Below are 16311 nucleotides of genomic sequence, written 5' to 3' on the forward strand. Positions count from 1 at the left end.
TGCACATGACCACATACCACACGTTTAGTTTTGTAGTAACATCATGACCACGATACGCATTTTCTCTCATGCTCATTCTGAAAGGACAGACCACAGTTTTCGTACAGCATTGTTAACTAAACATGCATGTAATTAGATTAGGAATATGAAAATGTCCTCATGCATGAATGAAAAATATTTTGCTTCTGACTTTTTTTTATAATTCCCAAGTGCACGTGTTTGCTACAAGAAATGTCTGCAGTCCGTGGTGCTGAAACGAAAGGGAATGTCATACAAATAATGCGTTTAAATGAATGTCACTCCATTTATATGAATCCTTTATGAGTTACTGATAAGACGAAAGGTACAAAGTGTTCTGTACTAGAGATGCTGAGACAGACTATCAGAATAGGCAAATAAAAACATTCCTGATGCACATGTCTGCTTAGTCACGTGCGAAACGTGCAGCGTTGCGCGAGATCCGACTTCTTTTTACCAGGTATTTGTCGGCATCCACTTGCAGAATGGAAACTGGGTGAACATAAGAAACAAGGCAATATAGATCCATAGGCGCGGAGTGAAACTTGGTGTTGCAGCTGTTGCTCTCATTGCATCAGGTTAAAGTTAAACTCTACTGACGCGAACGCGCCAGTAGCCTACTCATTGCCGTTCCCGTCATTTATTATTCAATCTCACGCATGCACTAAAGCGCACATGGGTGCATGCACACGAAGACTCAGCGGATTGTATCAAACCAATCCTAATGTGTCAGATCTGTCCCAGCAACGCTCTCTGACTCCTGACACGCAGCAATCGACGATCATGGCCTCTAATATCGGCAATGATTTCACAGAGCTGCGCTATTTCCATCATTAATGTCACGTTAAAAGACCCTCCGGCATTTAGTTTGTGTCCTCGCGCTGCGTAAATGATCAGAAAAACGTACGGAATCGTTAAAGCTGTTCTGCAGATGCGCTGTAAGGACTGCGGATCTTTCTTAAGCCTTTGATTGCAAAAAATAGCTGTGCAATATTCCAGGCGGTGACTCAGTGGGAAGAGGGCTTTGTAAAGACTGCTTCAAGGTGATTTTGGAAAGGACTCGAGTCGTCGGGATTTCTTGGTGAGAGATGAATGCATGTCACTCACTTTATTTGGATATATGCATGCGCATGCATTGCAATGTGTTATGTAGATTGTTGCATGCGTCAATGACATGCTTTTTGCGAGGTAACGCTCAACAATGTTGCTGTCATATTTAATAGAATGTTAACTGTGATGGTTACGATGCGGTGTGCATTGCAAATCATCAAACGCAGCCCGACACAATAAAGGAAAGCGGGAAAGAAACGAGATCCGGGTAAAAAATGTAAGAGGATTTCATTTTCAGCCACTAAAAAGAGATTAAGTCGACAGCAGCGCAAGTTAAATTATGCTGCATATAAAATGGGGCGGATTGGTCTTGCGATGAGAGATTGGAACCACCTTCAATTCCATAATACAATCGCCATATACTGAAGTGATCTTATTTCCATCCGGTTTATCCAGTGGCACAGCACGATTGTTCGCCAAGAGTAACGCTTGATTCCGACGCAGTATTAGCGTTTTGTTTTTTTAAAGGATTCGTGGTCGGTGGGTGACCAATTTGCTGTAAACTGGGAAGAGTTTCGATGAAGAGTGCGCGAGAGTTGCGCGCGCTCAGCATCATCATCAGCGGCAGCCTCGAGCTCAAATTCAGCACAGAGCATATTTTTCTCGCAACCGAGCATTAAAGACATTTGCAAAAGTTTGACGGTAAGGATTGACGCTGTAAGCGCATAGATAGATTCATGTTTGTGTTTTAGATATTTTAAATATTGGGAAACCGAACAGCTTAAATGTATTATGAATAACTTTGTATCGTTTTATAGCTTACACTGACGGTGAAGGTGCGCGTAATGCATGATGACTGTGGCATACATGATTGCTGCTGTGATGTTTTGCCGGAGGCTAAACTTGGAGATGACAGTGCACCGTTTGCGTAATTACTCCAACTGAATTACTGCACATGTTTAGGAACAAACCCGAGGCGTGCGGGATTCATATACCGTAAGACAAACCATTCGGTTAATTCGCTTACGTACCGTAACTCAACAAATATAGCCGTTATAAACTGCACAATAGGGAAGTAAGGGAAATTTGCCCATACACAGTTGCCTATATCTCGGCAAGTCTGAAGCTGGACACCATCGAGAGTTTACCGGCGAGTGGTCACGTTTTTGCACGGAGATTAGAATTATTTTGACGATGTTTCGTGAAGGATTATATCGCAGATTGCGTGCGTAATGGTTTGCGTTAATGCGTTAACGCCAACTACACGACTGAGCCAAAGCAAGATTCGCGTTTATTGTTGTTGCTTTCCTAAACACTCTGTTGCACAGCGTTATATTGGCGCAAAATAGTATCATAAAGGAGGTAAGTCGGTATTGTGATGCTTTGTATATTCACGCGACCATCATTTGATAAAAATAACATGAAATTTCATATTCATTTCGCGGATGATGAAAATGCGTATACTTGTGTTGCTATATGCTCATTTAATAGATGTTAAATGTAGTCCATAATTGTGCCAGGGTTCTGCTTTTATGTTTATGTATACTGTAGGTGTGTACATGTGTAGTAGTTCTCTGATTACACTGTTGTGAATCAACAGATCAGGTAACAATATCAATGTCATGCTAATGCATCTAAAGTTACGCATTTCACATAGACAGACATTGAATGTGAATTGTGCTTAACTGTGATTGAACTGTAATGCTCACCTTGTGTGTTAAGAGTAAAATTAATATAGAACAGAATTAAGATGTTTAAATTAATACAAACGAATGTAATAATACAAACACAATATGTTTTTATGTCAGTTAGAGTGGCGTATGAATATATTCTCACAACTGTGTTAGTTTATTAATATCCATTTTCTTCCTACATATTTTCACCCAGACTTTACCATTATTCTAAATAGTTAGTTCCACGGGAAAAACTTTTAGCTCTGAAGTCTCAAATTTGAAGCAAACCTTATCTGTTCGTTCAGATTTGTCTGAAATATTATTTGTCTAAATAAGCACACACATACATTCACAAAAAAGCCTTAACCACTGTTTTCTTCTTTTTAGTGGATTCATCATTTCCGGAATGATGTGGGGTGGAAGAGAACCAGCCTGGCTCTGGATTTGGGCCTGTTTACTGGTGACTAATGTACTAGCTGGAAAAAGGTATGTTTATGCACCTGAAGTTGCTAAATATTTCAACCAGATCTTAGAATGATTGACACGTTTTCTCTTTATAAACATTATCTGTATGATCTAGATAATATTCATTTTAATATGTAGGGTGACATGGAGGTCTTTAATAAAAAAAATATTTGTTATAACTAACATCAGAACCTCTTAAGGTCAGACTTTAAAGCAAATTAAGCTTTATTAGGTTTTTTGAGTTATTGTAAACTTTACACACACGTACGCACACACGCACATACACACAGTCTTGCTAATGAATATTGTACTTTTAATATTGTGGATTAAAAGGGGTTTGCAATTGCAATTATAAGGATTTTCAGGGCATTTTGTATTTGTCCAAGAAAAAATGTGTCTTTAAATACAATACTTCTTTCTTAATCTGATTCTGTTTTCATTTAAATTCATTGTTTGAGTTGTAATAATATGCACTGTTGAGTTTGATCATTACTGAGCCATAGATTTGCATATAATGCAATGTCTACATTATAATTTTAGGAACTACTGGTTATCATATGTAGAGCTGTTCAGAAAGATATTCATTTTGATTTTGTACGACAATAATTTGACCAATACTTTGGTTACTGCATAATTACAAGCAGGCATGTGTTGCCTGCTTTAAACCTGAGTTTAGACTATTGAGAATCATAAAAAAAACCCAGAAACACGTTCTCATGGATGTTTTATAACAAGACTAGACAACGTCATAAGCATATTAGGTCTGGTTTGTATGCTGTGCTGCGTGACAGCAAAAACCCCTATGGTACCACCATGCTGGACAGCATTGTTCAGATGACCTGTAGATGGGGTTGGTGTACAATGTTTAATGGGGATCTGTGTGCTGTTTATAGAGCATGTATTTTTCAGTATGTTATGCATCTTTCAACGTGCATCCTTACCATTATACCATTATAATGCGTGGCTGTTGAGATGTTAATTCTTAAATGAAATGTCTCTGAGCTTGGGCGGCATGTGTTAGCATCCTCCTGTTTTTTATTGGTGGAGATGTAATTTTGGGTCAGGCTGACATTTCCGGCGTGCTGTGAGTGTTGCACTGGCATGCATGCGTAATATATGAGACTAGATTTTCCTCTCATGACCCCTTTTCTGTGTCGCTTGTGGGGTGTATGTGCATGTGCGCGTATGTCTCTCGGTGCAGATGGGGGAAGGGTGGAAGTATTCTCATTTTATTTTTCTTCTGGTGGTATTTGCGTCAGTTTGTTGTTAAATATTGAAATTCAACAGACGTATCAAAACGCTTTGATTTGTTTATTTTTTTTTCGAATGGAATGCTTTATTACAAATTTGATTTTATTCGAGTAACTGAGTTGTTTGAGTTTGAAGATAAGAATGTTTTAGAGTTTAAAATGAATTTGAGAAAAGAACTGTGTGTTTTGTGGATAGAAACAAACAATAAAACGATTGCCTGGAATTGCAAAGACAGCCTGAAATTAGTACATCCATGTTTATGGTGCCGAGGACATATATCATCTGACAATTGTGGCGTCTAGTCAGCTGCTTTCAATCAATAGTTTTCATCTGCCCGTGTTGGTTTAGAGGAAGATTCATAGATTGTGAAGTTGTATGTAATAACAGGCTAGATATGAGATACCCGAAAGCAAGAATAACTCACATTTTGTGCCATGTGATGTCTCTCTCATTTGTGGTTTTTCGCATCTTTGGTTATTTGAAAACACCCCCATCCGCTAACTAATCACGATGACCTCATCCTCTCCTTGAAATCTGTTTTCATGCCAAGCACCAAGTGTTTATTCTGTCCACAATCACACTTTTGGTTCATTACCTGCTGGGGGGAAAAGAATGCCAATGATTACCAGAAAAGGAAACATTTATGCATGAATGGTGCTTATTGTTTTTTGTAGAAGAAAGTGGCATCCATCTTTCCAAGCCGTTGTTTATGAATAGCATTTTATATAACCCTTCTTTTGTTTGTTATCTTTGGGGTGAAATATTTCTGAGCCGATATTGTGTTTTCATTTGGTTTAGAATATTTACATGGTTATTTGCATCTAAAGGTGTGTATTAACTAATTACTAATGCATCATTGTTGTGTATATCTCCTTTGGTACTAAAACAGATTTGTGGGCCATTATATCGCATAGTCTCTTTAAACATGCAATGCGTTGCATTGATTTTACGTGTTGTTCTTGCCACACTTCGCTGTTGCTTTTGTCAGGTTGTGATTAAAGCCTCTGATGTTTTGAATTGTCAGCTCTAATCAGAATACAGATGAGCAGAAAGACAACACCACGGTTTTCACCAGGATTCTGGACAGCCTCCTCGATGGCTATGACAACCGTCTAAGGCCCGGTCTTGGAGGTAGGAACAGAAGTTTCTCTAAGGATTTGCTGTGTCCTAGTTTTCAGCCCTGTGGAAGATTTGCATTGAGCTTACATCTTCAAATAAATGTTGTGCACCCTCTTTCAGTTTCTCACATTAGGAAAATAAATCTCTCTTATAAATCTCTCATAACTACGTTAAAATCCATTATAATGTTGTTATGCATGTGTGCTGATTGGAGACTCAGCCCCAGGTTGTCTTGGGTTACGGCCTTTCGGATTAACTTTTGATGCTAATAAGTATGGAAGAAGATAGAAGTTGTGTACTATTGTTATTTTTGCGTGCTCGTTTTCTTGTGATGATAAATTCATTTCCCAACCTGATCTCACGAATTTCCGTGGCATAGTCACGGAATTTTGTGCTCATTTTTCTGTGGCATTCTCACGGATCTCCGCATTTTTCCGTGGCCCTGCTACGGACCGTCTTTTTCCGTGGCATTCTCACGGATTGGTTACTCAACTGTTTTTTCCTATTTTCTTACCATTTTCACTTCGGTTTAGGGTTAGATTTACATGAAATGACATCCCTACCCAAACCCAACTCTAACCCCAACGCCAGGCGACAATTGTTTAAAGTTTAGAAAATATAAAAGAATTAATCAGAAAAAATAGTATAAACCAATAGTTAACGTGACATACTAACGCAAACACCAAATCTAACCCTAAACCGAAGCGAAAATGGTTTGAAAATAGGAAAAAACAGATGAGTAACCAATCTGTGAGAATGCCACGGAAAAAGACAGTCCGTAGCAGGGCCACGGAAAAATGCGGAGATCCGTGTGAATGCCACAGAAAAATGAGCACAAAATTCCGTGACTATGCCACGGAACTTTGTGAGATCATGTTGCATTTCCTGTGATCTTGAGATAACAAAAGTTGTTTTCTCGTGATCTTGACTTAATTTTCTCATCATCTCGGGATAACAAAAGGTACATTACAAAAGTTGTATTTTTGTGATGTATTGAAAGCTTATGTGTAATCGATAGAACGTGTTGTTTTATTTGTAGACGGCAAAAGCATATTTAACAAAATTAACATGGATGAACAAATTACTTGGATCAGGGATTCGCTTACGCTGAAAAAGATGTGTCAGTATTTGACAATTTGATAGTTGTGAATTTAGGGATCATCTCTAAAGTTACACCTTAATATACACATTTCTACTTTTAACAGCATTTAAATGAAATGACTTATATTCAACAAACAGACACAAAACCATCTGAACTGTGTCCATGTGGTTGTCAGCTATAATGCACACTTTTTAGATATTTATTCAAATAAACCGTTAATGCTATTGAAGAAACGTGTACATTGTTACTTTAGAGCTGGTCCCTAAATCCACGAACATCAACCGTCCAACTTTATTTATTAAAGGTGCAGTGTGTAATTTTTAGGAGGATCTCTTGACAGAAATGCAAAATAATATACGAAACTATATTATCAGGAATGTATAAAGATCTTTAAATAATGAACCGTTATGTTTTTATTACCTTAGAATGAAACGTTTTTATCTACATACACCGAGGGTCCCCTTACGCGGAAGTCACCATTTTGTGCCACCATGTTTCTACAGAAGCCCTTAACAGACAACTTTTTTACTAAGTTCTCTCCAACGATGACATGTTTGTCTGGTGGCGGCTACCGTAGCTTCTCTATGTGTTTCAAAAGCGAGGGGTGAGCAGTGGACTGAGCTGTTAGTTGCAATTCGCAAGCTCACCACTAGATGCTGCTAAGATTTACACACTGCACCTTTAAGTCCATTGACAATTATTAGTTACACATTTGGCGACAGGAAATTACGCTATGGGATTTGGAATATGTCAGGATAACGAAACCACTTTTTTTTATCTTGAGATTACCAGAAAATTTAGTTGTGATCACAAGAAAACAATTTCTGGTATGTTGAGATCACGAGAAATTAAGTCTTGATTATGACAAAACAAGCAAGCAAAAATAATAATAGTACATGGCCTCTTTCATCTTTAGTAAATAAGAGAAACAGCCGTCACTTAACCTTTCTTTAGTGAACTGTTTGTATATCTGTGATTCAATTTGTTGATATTTTTTACATACCTGCATAGGAACTAAAGGTCATATTATTACTATTCAACTAGGAATTAAACTATGTATTGTTGTATGTTGCAATTCATTCAAATGTCACCAACAAATCGGCTAATTGCTCCATTACATGTATTGGCCAATGCCAGATGTATGTACTGTCGGTTAAAAATCAAGGCAATGCATATCATAAAGGCTGATGTAGGGAGCAGGTTTATTTATGAACAAGGCCCGCCGGGCAAAAAACATCATGTGAACATTGTTTTCCACATTAATGCAGATCATTCAACATATGACCTAAATTGGTTTTGAACGGAACTGCATGATTCTTTCAGTGGGCAAACCCATGTATAATTTGTAATTTTTCTTGTGTCTTTTACGCACATTACATTAGTGCTTACAAAATGACATCATGTCTAAAACAGCATGCGATGTTGACTAACAATTTCAACGTCAATCAGCATTCTGTTCTGCACAGAAACAGTTTCTGCATGAGTAAAGAAAACACTTACAATAAAAACAATATAGTGATGTCATAAAACTTAAGGTACACCAGGATGTTGATCAGTTTTTAGGAGGATCTCATGCCGTATGTGAGGTGCAGGGAAAGTAAAGGAATTAAATTGTTTACAGAGACAACAAACCTTCCATGCTATTTTACAGAATGTCAAAGGAATTAACCCAATGTATTAACATACCACACAGGCTATTAAACAGAAAAATAAAGAAATGTTATCACAGAAATTTGTAATAAAACAAAAACGTTTATCAATTTTATTAGCATCTTTTTTAAAGGGAACTTTTTATGACACCTTTTTTTAAATGTGTATGTGAAGTTTTAGCTCAAAATACCCCATATATGAATTATTACAGCATGTGAAAATGGCCACTTTATAGATGTGAGCAAAAATGTGTCGTTTTTGGGTGTGTCCCTTTAAATGCAAATGAGCTGATTGAACACAAACACTGATCACCATAATGGTGGTTTGTTGAAATTGAAACTCAATTGTGCTGTCAATCATTTTCACTCTTTTTCTCTCTGCACTAAATTGGATAGTGCAGATTAAGGGGCAGTATTATTATATTAAGATCCCCTTCTGACATCACAAGGGGAGCCACATTTTAATGACCTGTTTTTTCACATGCTCGCAGAGAAAAGTTTAACAAAACCAAGTTACTGGGTTGATCTTTTTTTTTTACATTTTCTAGGTTGATAGAAACACTGGGGACCCAATTAAAGCATTTTCATGATATGAGTTGATTACCTTGATTAAACTTCTTGGATGAAAGGCTTGTTTAAGCCAATGACAAGCACTGACTGACACTCAAAGTATTCATTTTTTGCTTCGACAGAGCGCGTAACAGAAGTCAAGACTGATATTTTTGTGACGAGCATTGGGCCGGTGTCAGACCATGACATGGTAAAACACATTTTTAAACTTCTTTAAATGTCACCTGTTTTCTCTGTTTTATGTAAAAGTAATTCACATGTTTAACATGAATACAATGCAAGCTTGAAATTGACAATTATTTAAATGTGAAGAAGCATTCCTCGTGATTTAATTGTACTTGTTACAATGCATAATACATTTGTTGCATAATAATTGTTTGAATATAGGTCAAAGAACATTCGGGTCAGTTGATAATGTATACATGGCTTTGTCAGTATGTATATTTCATTGTATTAATACTGCATTCACATATACTACAGTATATAGAGCTGTTTTAACAATAAAGCAGTAGGTACTTCATCTAATTCAGTACATAATTCAATTCAATTTTATTTATATAGCGCTTTTCACAATAGTTAATTGTTTCAAAGCAGCTTTACATTAATAGATGTATGAAAAGCATAGAAAAACAAGCATAGTAATAATGTAACGTATACAGTAAAGTAGTAAGTTAAGCCAAAGGTGGCAGACTCTCCAGGGGATGAAAAAAAACCCTAATATTGACATACTGTCACAGTACATGATTTCAGACTCAGCGTATGTCATTCAGAGATTAATCACTCCAAAAACAATGTAAAAACTGGGCTGCCAGCAAACCAATATTCTGTTTGTCTGAGCATCCCCAACAGCTTGATATATCAGCAACGGCTTAGTCAATGGTGTGAATTTGCATAAGTTTTCCAATCATTGCACGATGTGGAAAGAGCTGTTTTAAATTTCTCTTTTTTTATTCTATTTTCTAACCATGTCAGCACATAAATTACACACTATACTTTTAACCAACCAAGTATGATGCATAACTACATTTCTTCTATATATGATCATTAATTTTTCTGTAACAAATCAAATTCTGCATCTAAAAAACTCTACAGTAGTTGCCAATAAAGAGCTTTTGTTTGGCCCTGCTCAACCTTACATTCAGATAGTGTGTCCCACTTAAAACATGGTGTCGCATCTCTACCCACTGTGTCAAGATAAAAGATCATGTGAACATGAACAAATGCAAATGCTCACAGCTTTGAAAATCAGTAGTTGTTAGAATGATTCATGCTGCGTATTATGGCCACCGTTGCTTCAACAAGCTCTCAGCTCTTCTTCACGACTGCGGCTGAACTTAAATAACAACGAGAGCTACTCTTTAACTATTGGAATACACAGTTTTTGTTAACAAAATAAAAATAGCAAGTAGCTTATTTAAAACATTTGGCATTTCATTACAATGACAAGTTATTACTGTTGATATTACTACAGGTATAGTTCACACCGCCGCTGGCGAGAGAGTCAAAAAACGCTCTAAATGCCCTGTCAACAATGCTGTCCATTAGACGATCTAATGCTTGGTCTGGTAAACTTTATTTAAAGGGCCCACAAAGGAAACAATCATGTTGACCTTGTGCAGACTGACCACAAATATGGTATAAGTTACGCTTATGAAAATTTTAATGTGAAGGTAAGAAAACGATCGACGGAAAGAACTTAACAATTATAGTTACGTTGGCTAATGAAATAAACCAATTAAAAGCCAATTGTGTGTTGTGTGGAGATGTTTCTCCTCCATTTTGCTTGGAAACTAATGTGGCCAAACCAAGTTTACAGGACATTGTTCTTAGGTTTACCAGTGTTTTCCGCCAAACCATGTCATAGCTCATTACCATATACTTGGCCTGAGTTCAACTCTTCTCGATGCCCACCCCATCCATGTCCTGCCGCTGGTCATCGCAGCTCTCCGCCAGCAGACATTGAAAATGAATGATGTCTGGCCATTTTGACACTCTTGCCAGCGGTGGTGTGGACATACTGTAATGTGAAATGTGATTTTTTTTAACTACATTAACTCACACTCGAAAGCAGAAGGTTGACAATAGTGTCGTTGGTTGTGCAGGAGTACACCATAGATGTGTTCTTCAGACAGAGCTGGAAGGATGAGAGGTTAAAGTTCAAAGGTCCCATGGCTGTGCTTCGTCTTAACAACCTGATGGCCAGCAAAATATGGACCCCCGACACATTTTTTCACAACGGCAAGAAGTCAGTGGCCCATAATATGACCATGCCCAACAAACTCCTGCGGATCACAGAAGAGGGCACTCTGCTCTACACCATGAGGTAAAGACATTTCTATACTATTTCTATGAATTAGATCTGTTTTTTTTCTTATTCATTTATACTACATTTCCCACAATCCTATTCAGACTGCATCGCCATATTTTAGTGCACTTCATTACCCATAGTCTCCTAGCTGAGGTCTATAAGTAGACCTCATTTACTTTCTTTGTTCTCTTGTATTGGTGAGGTATTGGTCTGAGAATGTGTGTTTGAATTCTTTCCATAAGATGTGTTATCTTTATTTAATCCAGTATAGCTGTTTTTCACTGCAGTCTTTCTTTAAATGTGTGTGTTGTTCCTGTACATAAACTGGTAGAGCATTGATTTAGCAGTGCAAACATCATTGGTTTGATCCCAGAGAGCACACGTACTAGAGTAAAGTAAAGAAAGTAACTCTTATGTTGCTTTTAGAGGAAACTTCTGCCAAATGCATACAGTAAATGAGTTTCCAATTTAAATGTTGTCCTCTTTGCTCATTGGCACTCAGTGGATGATTGAGTGCAGAGAGAAGAGCAGATGAACACTTCTAGTGTAAGTTTGTATTTGAACAGCTGTGCCATAAATTACAAACCTCTATGGCGTCTAACATACAGGTCAGGAAAGCAAAGCTATAAAGCATTACTATAGTGAGCTTATTAGAAGATTAGGATAGAAGATAGAAGTTCATATTTGTGTCAACAGAAGTGAATAATGGTATAAGATCCTGTAGCAGATGACATTAACTTTAGAGAGTTTGTGTATGACTTTACCGTGCAAATGCGCGTTTTCTCAATGAATTTTAATGAATTACGGTGAAATCCTGGCGCATCCAAAAGCCAGGGGGCGCTCTCGTGCACAAACACCCTTTGTGCCACAGAAGTAGCAGCATTACAAACGCTATTCCAGGAAATGTCTACAGGAATATTTATATCGCTGTTCTTCAAATAGTTTCAGGTATTTTCATGATAATAAAGAATATGTTGAATGATTTTGTTTAACGAGTGTTGCTTTTTAAAATGCACGTTATAAACTACTCCGACCCATAATGATTTTAGATTGATAAGGACTTCCTACTGATCCCAGAGCCGTAGGACACGCACAAGCTGTGAATGAAACACTGAATCAATTTCAGACAGGCATTTTTAATGGGACATGCGATAAATGGTTACAGCCCTAGTGGAGACTATTGAGTCATTTAAAATATTTCTGGATCAAGTGTGTGTGGCATGATCATATGCTTTTATGTTACAGTAACTGTACATATAAGAGTATAGTTGGTTTTGCAGAGAATTCAATAAAAATAATTTTAGATAAAACTACAGTATGTGATAATTAAACATTTAGGGGCAGTAATCCAGGACTAGGCCTTGGTTATATTAAGACATTTAAGTCGTTTTTCATAGACATACCTTACAAAAAACAATACTGGTGTGCATCTTGAGACAAAACAATGGCACTGATATATGTTAAGTAAAAGGTGTTTTTGAATTAACTCTTTCCCCGCCATCGACGAGTTAACTCGTCAATTAAGAAAAAATGGTTCCCTGCCATTGACGAGTATTTCCGCAATACCGCTATTATGTCTATTAAACAGTAGGGATGGGACGATTACCAGTTTTACGGTTAACCAAGATAAAATGTCCTGACAGTTAGTATTATCGTTTAAAATTACATTATCATTACAACCTTGTTTGATTACCATGATTTTGAAAACTTGCTGTAAATCCTCTCCTAACTTCCCAAATTTGGATGCACATTCTTGCCTTCATGCAGGAGTTGATCCACATGCACGGTGTGACCGAACGAGAGAGAGATGCTTCTGATAATGTTGTCATTTTCTAGTTTATTTCATCAAAACCGCATCTCCGCTATAAGGAGTACTCGGCATGTACTCAAGGATTTTTTAACTCCTCAAAAAGAACGGACTAATGGTGACAGCCCTAAATTCTGGCTGGCAACTTTAAAAAAAAAAAACGCTGGCGGTAAAGAGTTAAGGCAGCTCAAATATGCATTTTAGTCTGGGACTAGAATAAGCCCTGTCTGGGAAACCACCCCATAGAGAGGTTACTATACATGTATATATATAGTAATTATTTTTATTTATATTTTTGGAACTTGTGAATGCAAACCAAAATTATTTAAAAATAAAATTCTAGCATCACTACAAAATCTGTTTCACATTATGACTCCAAACTGGACAACTAATCTATTAAACCCCTATAACACAGCATTTTGATACTTACTGCCAGGGTAAAAGTTTGTACACACACCTGTAACAGCACATCCTCTTCTATTGTGGCAAGTTGTGTTTGGAGCAACAGTGTTTGGAAGTTTACTTTGGAAATGTAAAAGGTTACAGATTCCAAGTTACCCTATTTAAAATATAATAAGTAGTGTAACCCTTTCAATTACTTTATACATCTAACTGATTACATTTGATTACTTTTAAATTAAAATGTCTAAGAAATGTTTTTCATTGTTCAAACATTTAAACCACGCAGGGTTAAGTTTATAGCAGGACTCAGCACTGATTATTGTCAAACCTTAAAAATTTAGCTAGTTAGTAGTTCATATATTTTTATTGTTGCATGCTTTACACCACTCACCCCATTCGTTTTCAAAAAGAAAGCCTGGATGCCGTTTTAATTAGTCAAACAGTTTTAAATATGGTATTTTCTTCTGTTTAATTTAGGCTTACAGTCCGAGCTGAATGCCCCATGCACTTAGAGGACTTCCCGATGGACGCCCATGCTTGCCCTCTCAAATTTGGCAGCTGTAAGTAAAGCAACCTTTTCAGTTTTTCTATGCGACCACAGATCCCGCCCAAGCTTTCTTTACTTAGTAGCTTTTAGGTTGTCAGAGCACAGAGATCACCTCTGACACAGCACAGCACATCACACAACCCAAACCCACACATCCAGCTGGACCAGATTTAGCCAGATCGAGTAATCCTCGAAAAGAAAGAACAGCTGCGTCTCCGCCGAAGGAAGAATGAGGGGGAAAAGAAATATGAATAAAAAATAACCCGAATGACTTGAAGCCACGAGGCTCTAAATATTTCAGCGTCTGCTGCATCTCCTTGTGTGCTTAAGGATCTACCGCAGTATACTGCCCATACTGACAGTTTAAGTGCAATTGTATGACTTCAGCACACGTGAGGCTTGATTTTGTGCTTTGTTTGATGCCACCAGATGCCTACACAAGGGCTGAAGTGGTGTACGTGTGGACACGAGGGGCAGCGCAGTCTGTGGTGGTGGCTGACGATGGCTCCCGACTCAACCAGTATGATTTGATGGGACAGACTGTAGACTCGGGTGTGGTACTATCTAGTACAGGTGCGTTTCTTGAAGCTCACATCACAATTACTGTTAGTGTGTTATAGCAAGTTTATGCAAAGTAGCATGGCCCAGATTTGATCATTTCAAAGGAGAATATGCAAATTACAATATTGCACCATAGTATTACATATTTAATTGGCCGATCGATGCAAGCATGGTTAACCTTGTTTATTGAACAACTAGAGTTTTAAAGGTGGTAGCTTAGTAGTGTTAGAAGTATCTTAAGTTTTATATTTATTTATTTTAAGCATTTTTGCCATCGTCTCAAACATTTTGAGCCCATTCTGCTGTAGTCTAATTAATTTAGCTAAAATCATACAGTACATTAATTATAATTAGTTACTATTTCTGCATGTTTTGTACATGCTGAGAATTATAAAAAGGGCATTATCTAAAAATGTCATATTTGCATAGAAAAGTCTAATAAACCATTTCAAAACATTTAAAATAAACATTGCAGAAACATCTGAAGAATCTCATTTTGATTTATTTAAGGATAGAAACTGCATTCCAAATGAGCCAGTGCTCCAAAATCAATGCCTTTTAAAAGAAAACATACAAATTAAAACCATGTCAGATGTAAATCTTTTCCTATATGGAATTTGGGTGCAAAATAGCATTATATATAATTGTCTATGTGTAGGACATATGTCAGAACAATATAACTATATATGCCAAATGAAACATGCATAAATGAATGTGGCATTTTCTTTAAAGCCTTCCCACTCACATCTCTTTCTCCACACTTTTAGGAGAGTATGTTGTCATGACAACACATTTCCACCTCAAGAGGAAGATCGGATACTTCGTCATCCAGACGTATTTGCCATGTATTATGACAGTGATTCTCTCCCAGGTGTCCTTCTGGCTAAACAGAGAATCTGTCCCTGCCAGAACTGTGTTTGGTGAGTACCCTCATTGTTATCCAATCAATAAGCTTTTTACATCACAACAACAGTTCATATATAAAACCTAGTGAGCTGTCAACAAATAGTCAGCTACGTACCAATACAGCATGCTAACTGAAGTGTTGAAGTGGAAACCAATTGGTGACCAATATGAAGCAGTCTACATACTGTAAAACACACAATTGTTTGACTCACGCTTGATACAGTAGATAGATTATAGATAACGTATACAATAACATTGTCGTGTCCTATTTTATGGCGCATGCCAAGCAACTGAAGAATGTTTTAAACAGAGATGGGCTTTTTGGTTGAAAAATTAAGCTTTAATAATGATGTCTGAATTTATACAGTGAGGAAAATAAGTATTTGAACACCCTGCTATTTATCCCACTTAGAAATCATGGAGGGGTCTGTGAGAGACATAATCAAAAATAATCCAGAAATCACAATGTATGATTTTTTAACTATTTATTTGTATGATACAGCTGCAAACAAGTATTTGAACACCTGAGAAAGTCAATGTTAATATTTGGTACAGTAGCCTTTGTTTGCAATTACAGAGGTCAAACGTTTCCTGTAGTTTTTCACCAGGTTTGCACACACTGCAGGAGGGATTTTGGCCCACTCCTCCACACAGATCTTCTCTAGATCAGTCCAAATATTTTCCCTCCAAAGATTCTCTATTGGGTTTAGGTCTGGAGACTGGCTAGGCCACGCCAGAACCTTCATATGCTTCTTACAGAGCCACTCCTTGGTTATGTTGGAAGACCCATCCTTGACCCATCTTCAATGCTCTAACTGAGGGAAGGAGGTTGTTCCCCAAAATCTCACAATACATGGCCCCAGTCATCCTCTCATAAATACAG

General features: G+C 37.3%; 1 protein-coding gene across 3 annotated transcripts in view; it reads left to right on the forward strand.

Annotated features, from left to right (window-relative positions):
• The first annotated feature begins 354 nt into the window (after positions 1-354).
• gabra1 (gamma-aminobutyric acid type A receptor subunit alpha1) overlaps positions 355-16311 on the forward strand; it is a 41864-nt gene continuing 25907 nt past the window's right edge. The window contains exons 1-8 of one of the 3 annotated variants that reach the window (XM_055180322.2): positions 355-1099; positions 3129-3227; positions 5482-5588; positions 9020-9087; positions 11000-11220; positions 13892-13974; positions 14391-14534; positions 15290-15442. In XM_055180322.2, coding sequence (XP_055036297.1) covers positions 3148-3227; positions 5482-5588; positions 9020-9087; positions 11000-11220; positions 13892-13974; positions 14391-14534; positions 15290-15442 — 856 coding nt within the window. In that variant the 5' untranslated portion in view covers positions 355-1099; positions 3129-3147. Of the gene's footprint in view, positions 1100-1431; positions 1771-1895; positions 2431-3128; positions 3228-5481; positions 5589-9019; positions 9088-10999; positions 11221-13891; positions 13975-14390; positions 14535-15289; positions 15443-16311 lie in introns of those variants that run through there. The other 2 variants (XM_055180323.2, XM_055180324.2) reach the window with 2 other exon arrangements.

This window comes from Misgurnus anguillicaudatus, chromosome 9 (assembly GCF_027580225.2).
Source record: "Misgurnus anguillicaudatus chromosome 9, ASM2758022v2, whole genome shotgun sequence".
NCBI classification, from domain to species: Eukaryota; Metazoa; Chordata; class Actinopteri; order Cypriniformes; family Cobitidae; genus Misgurnus; species Misgurnus anguillicaudatus.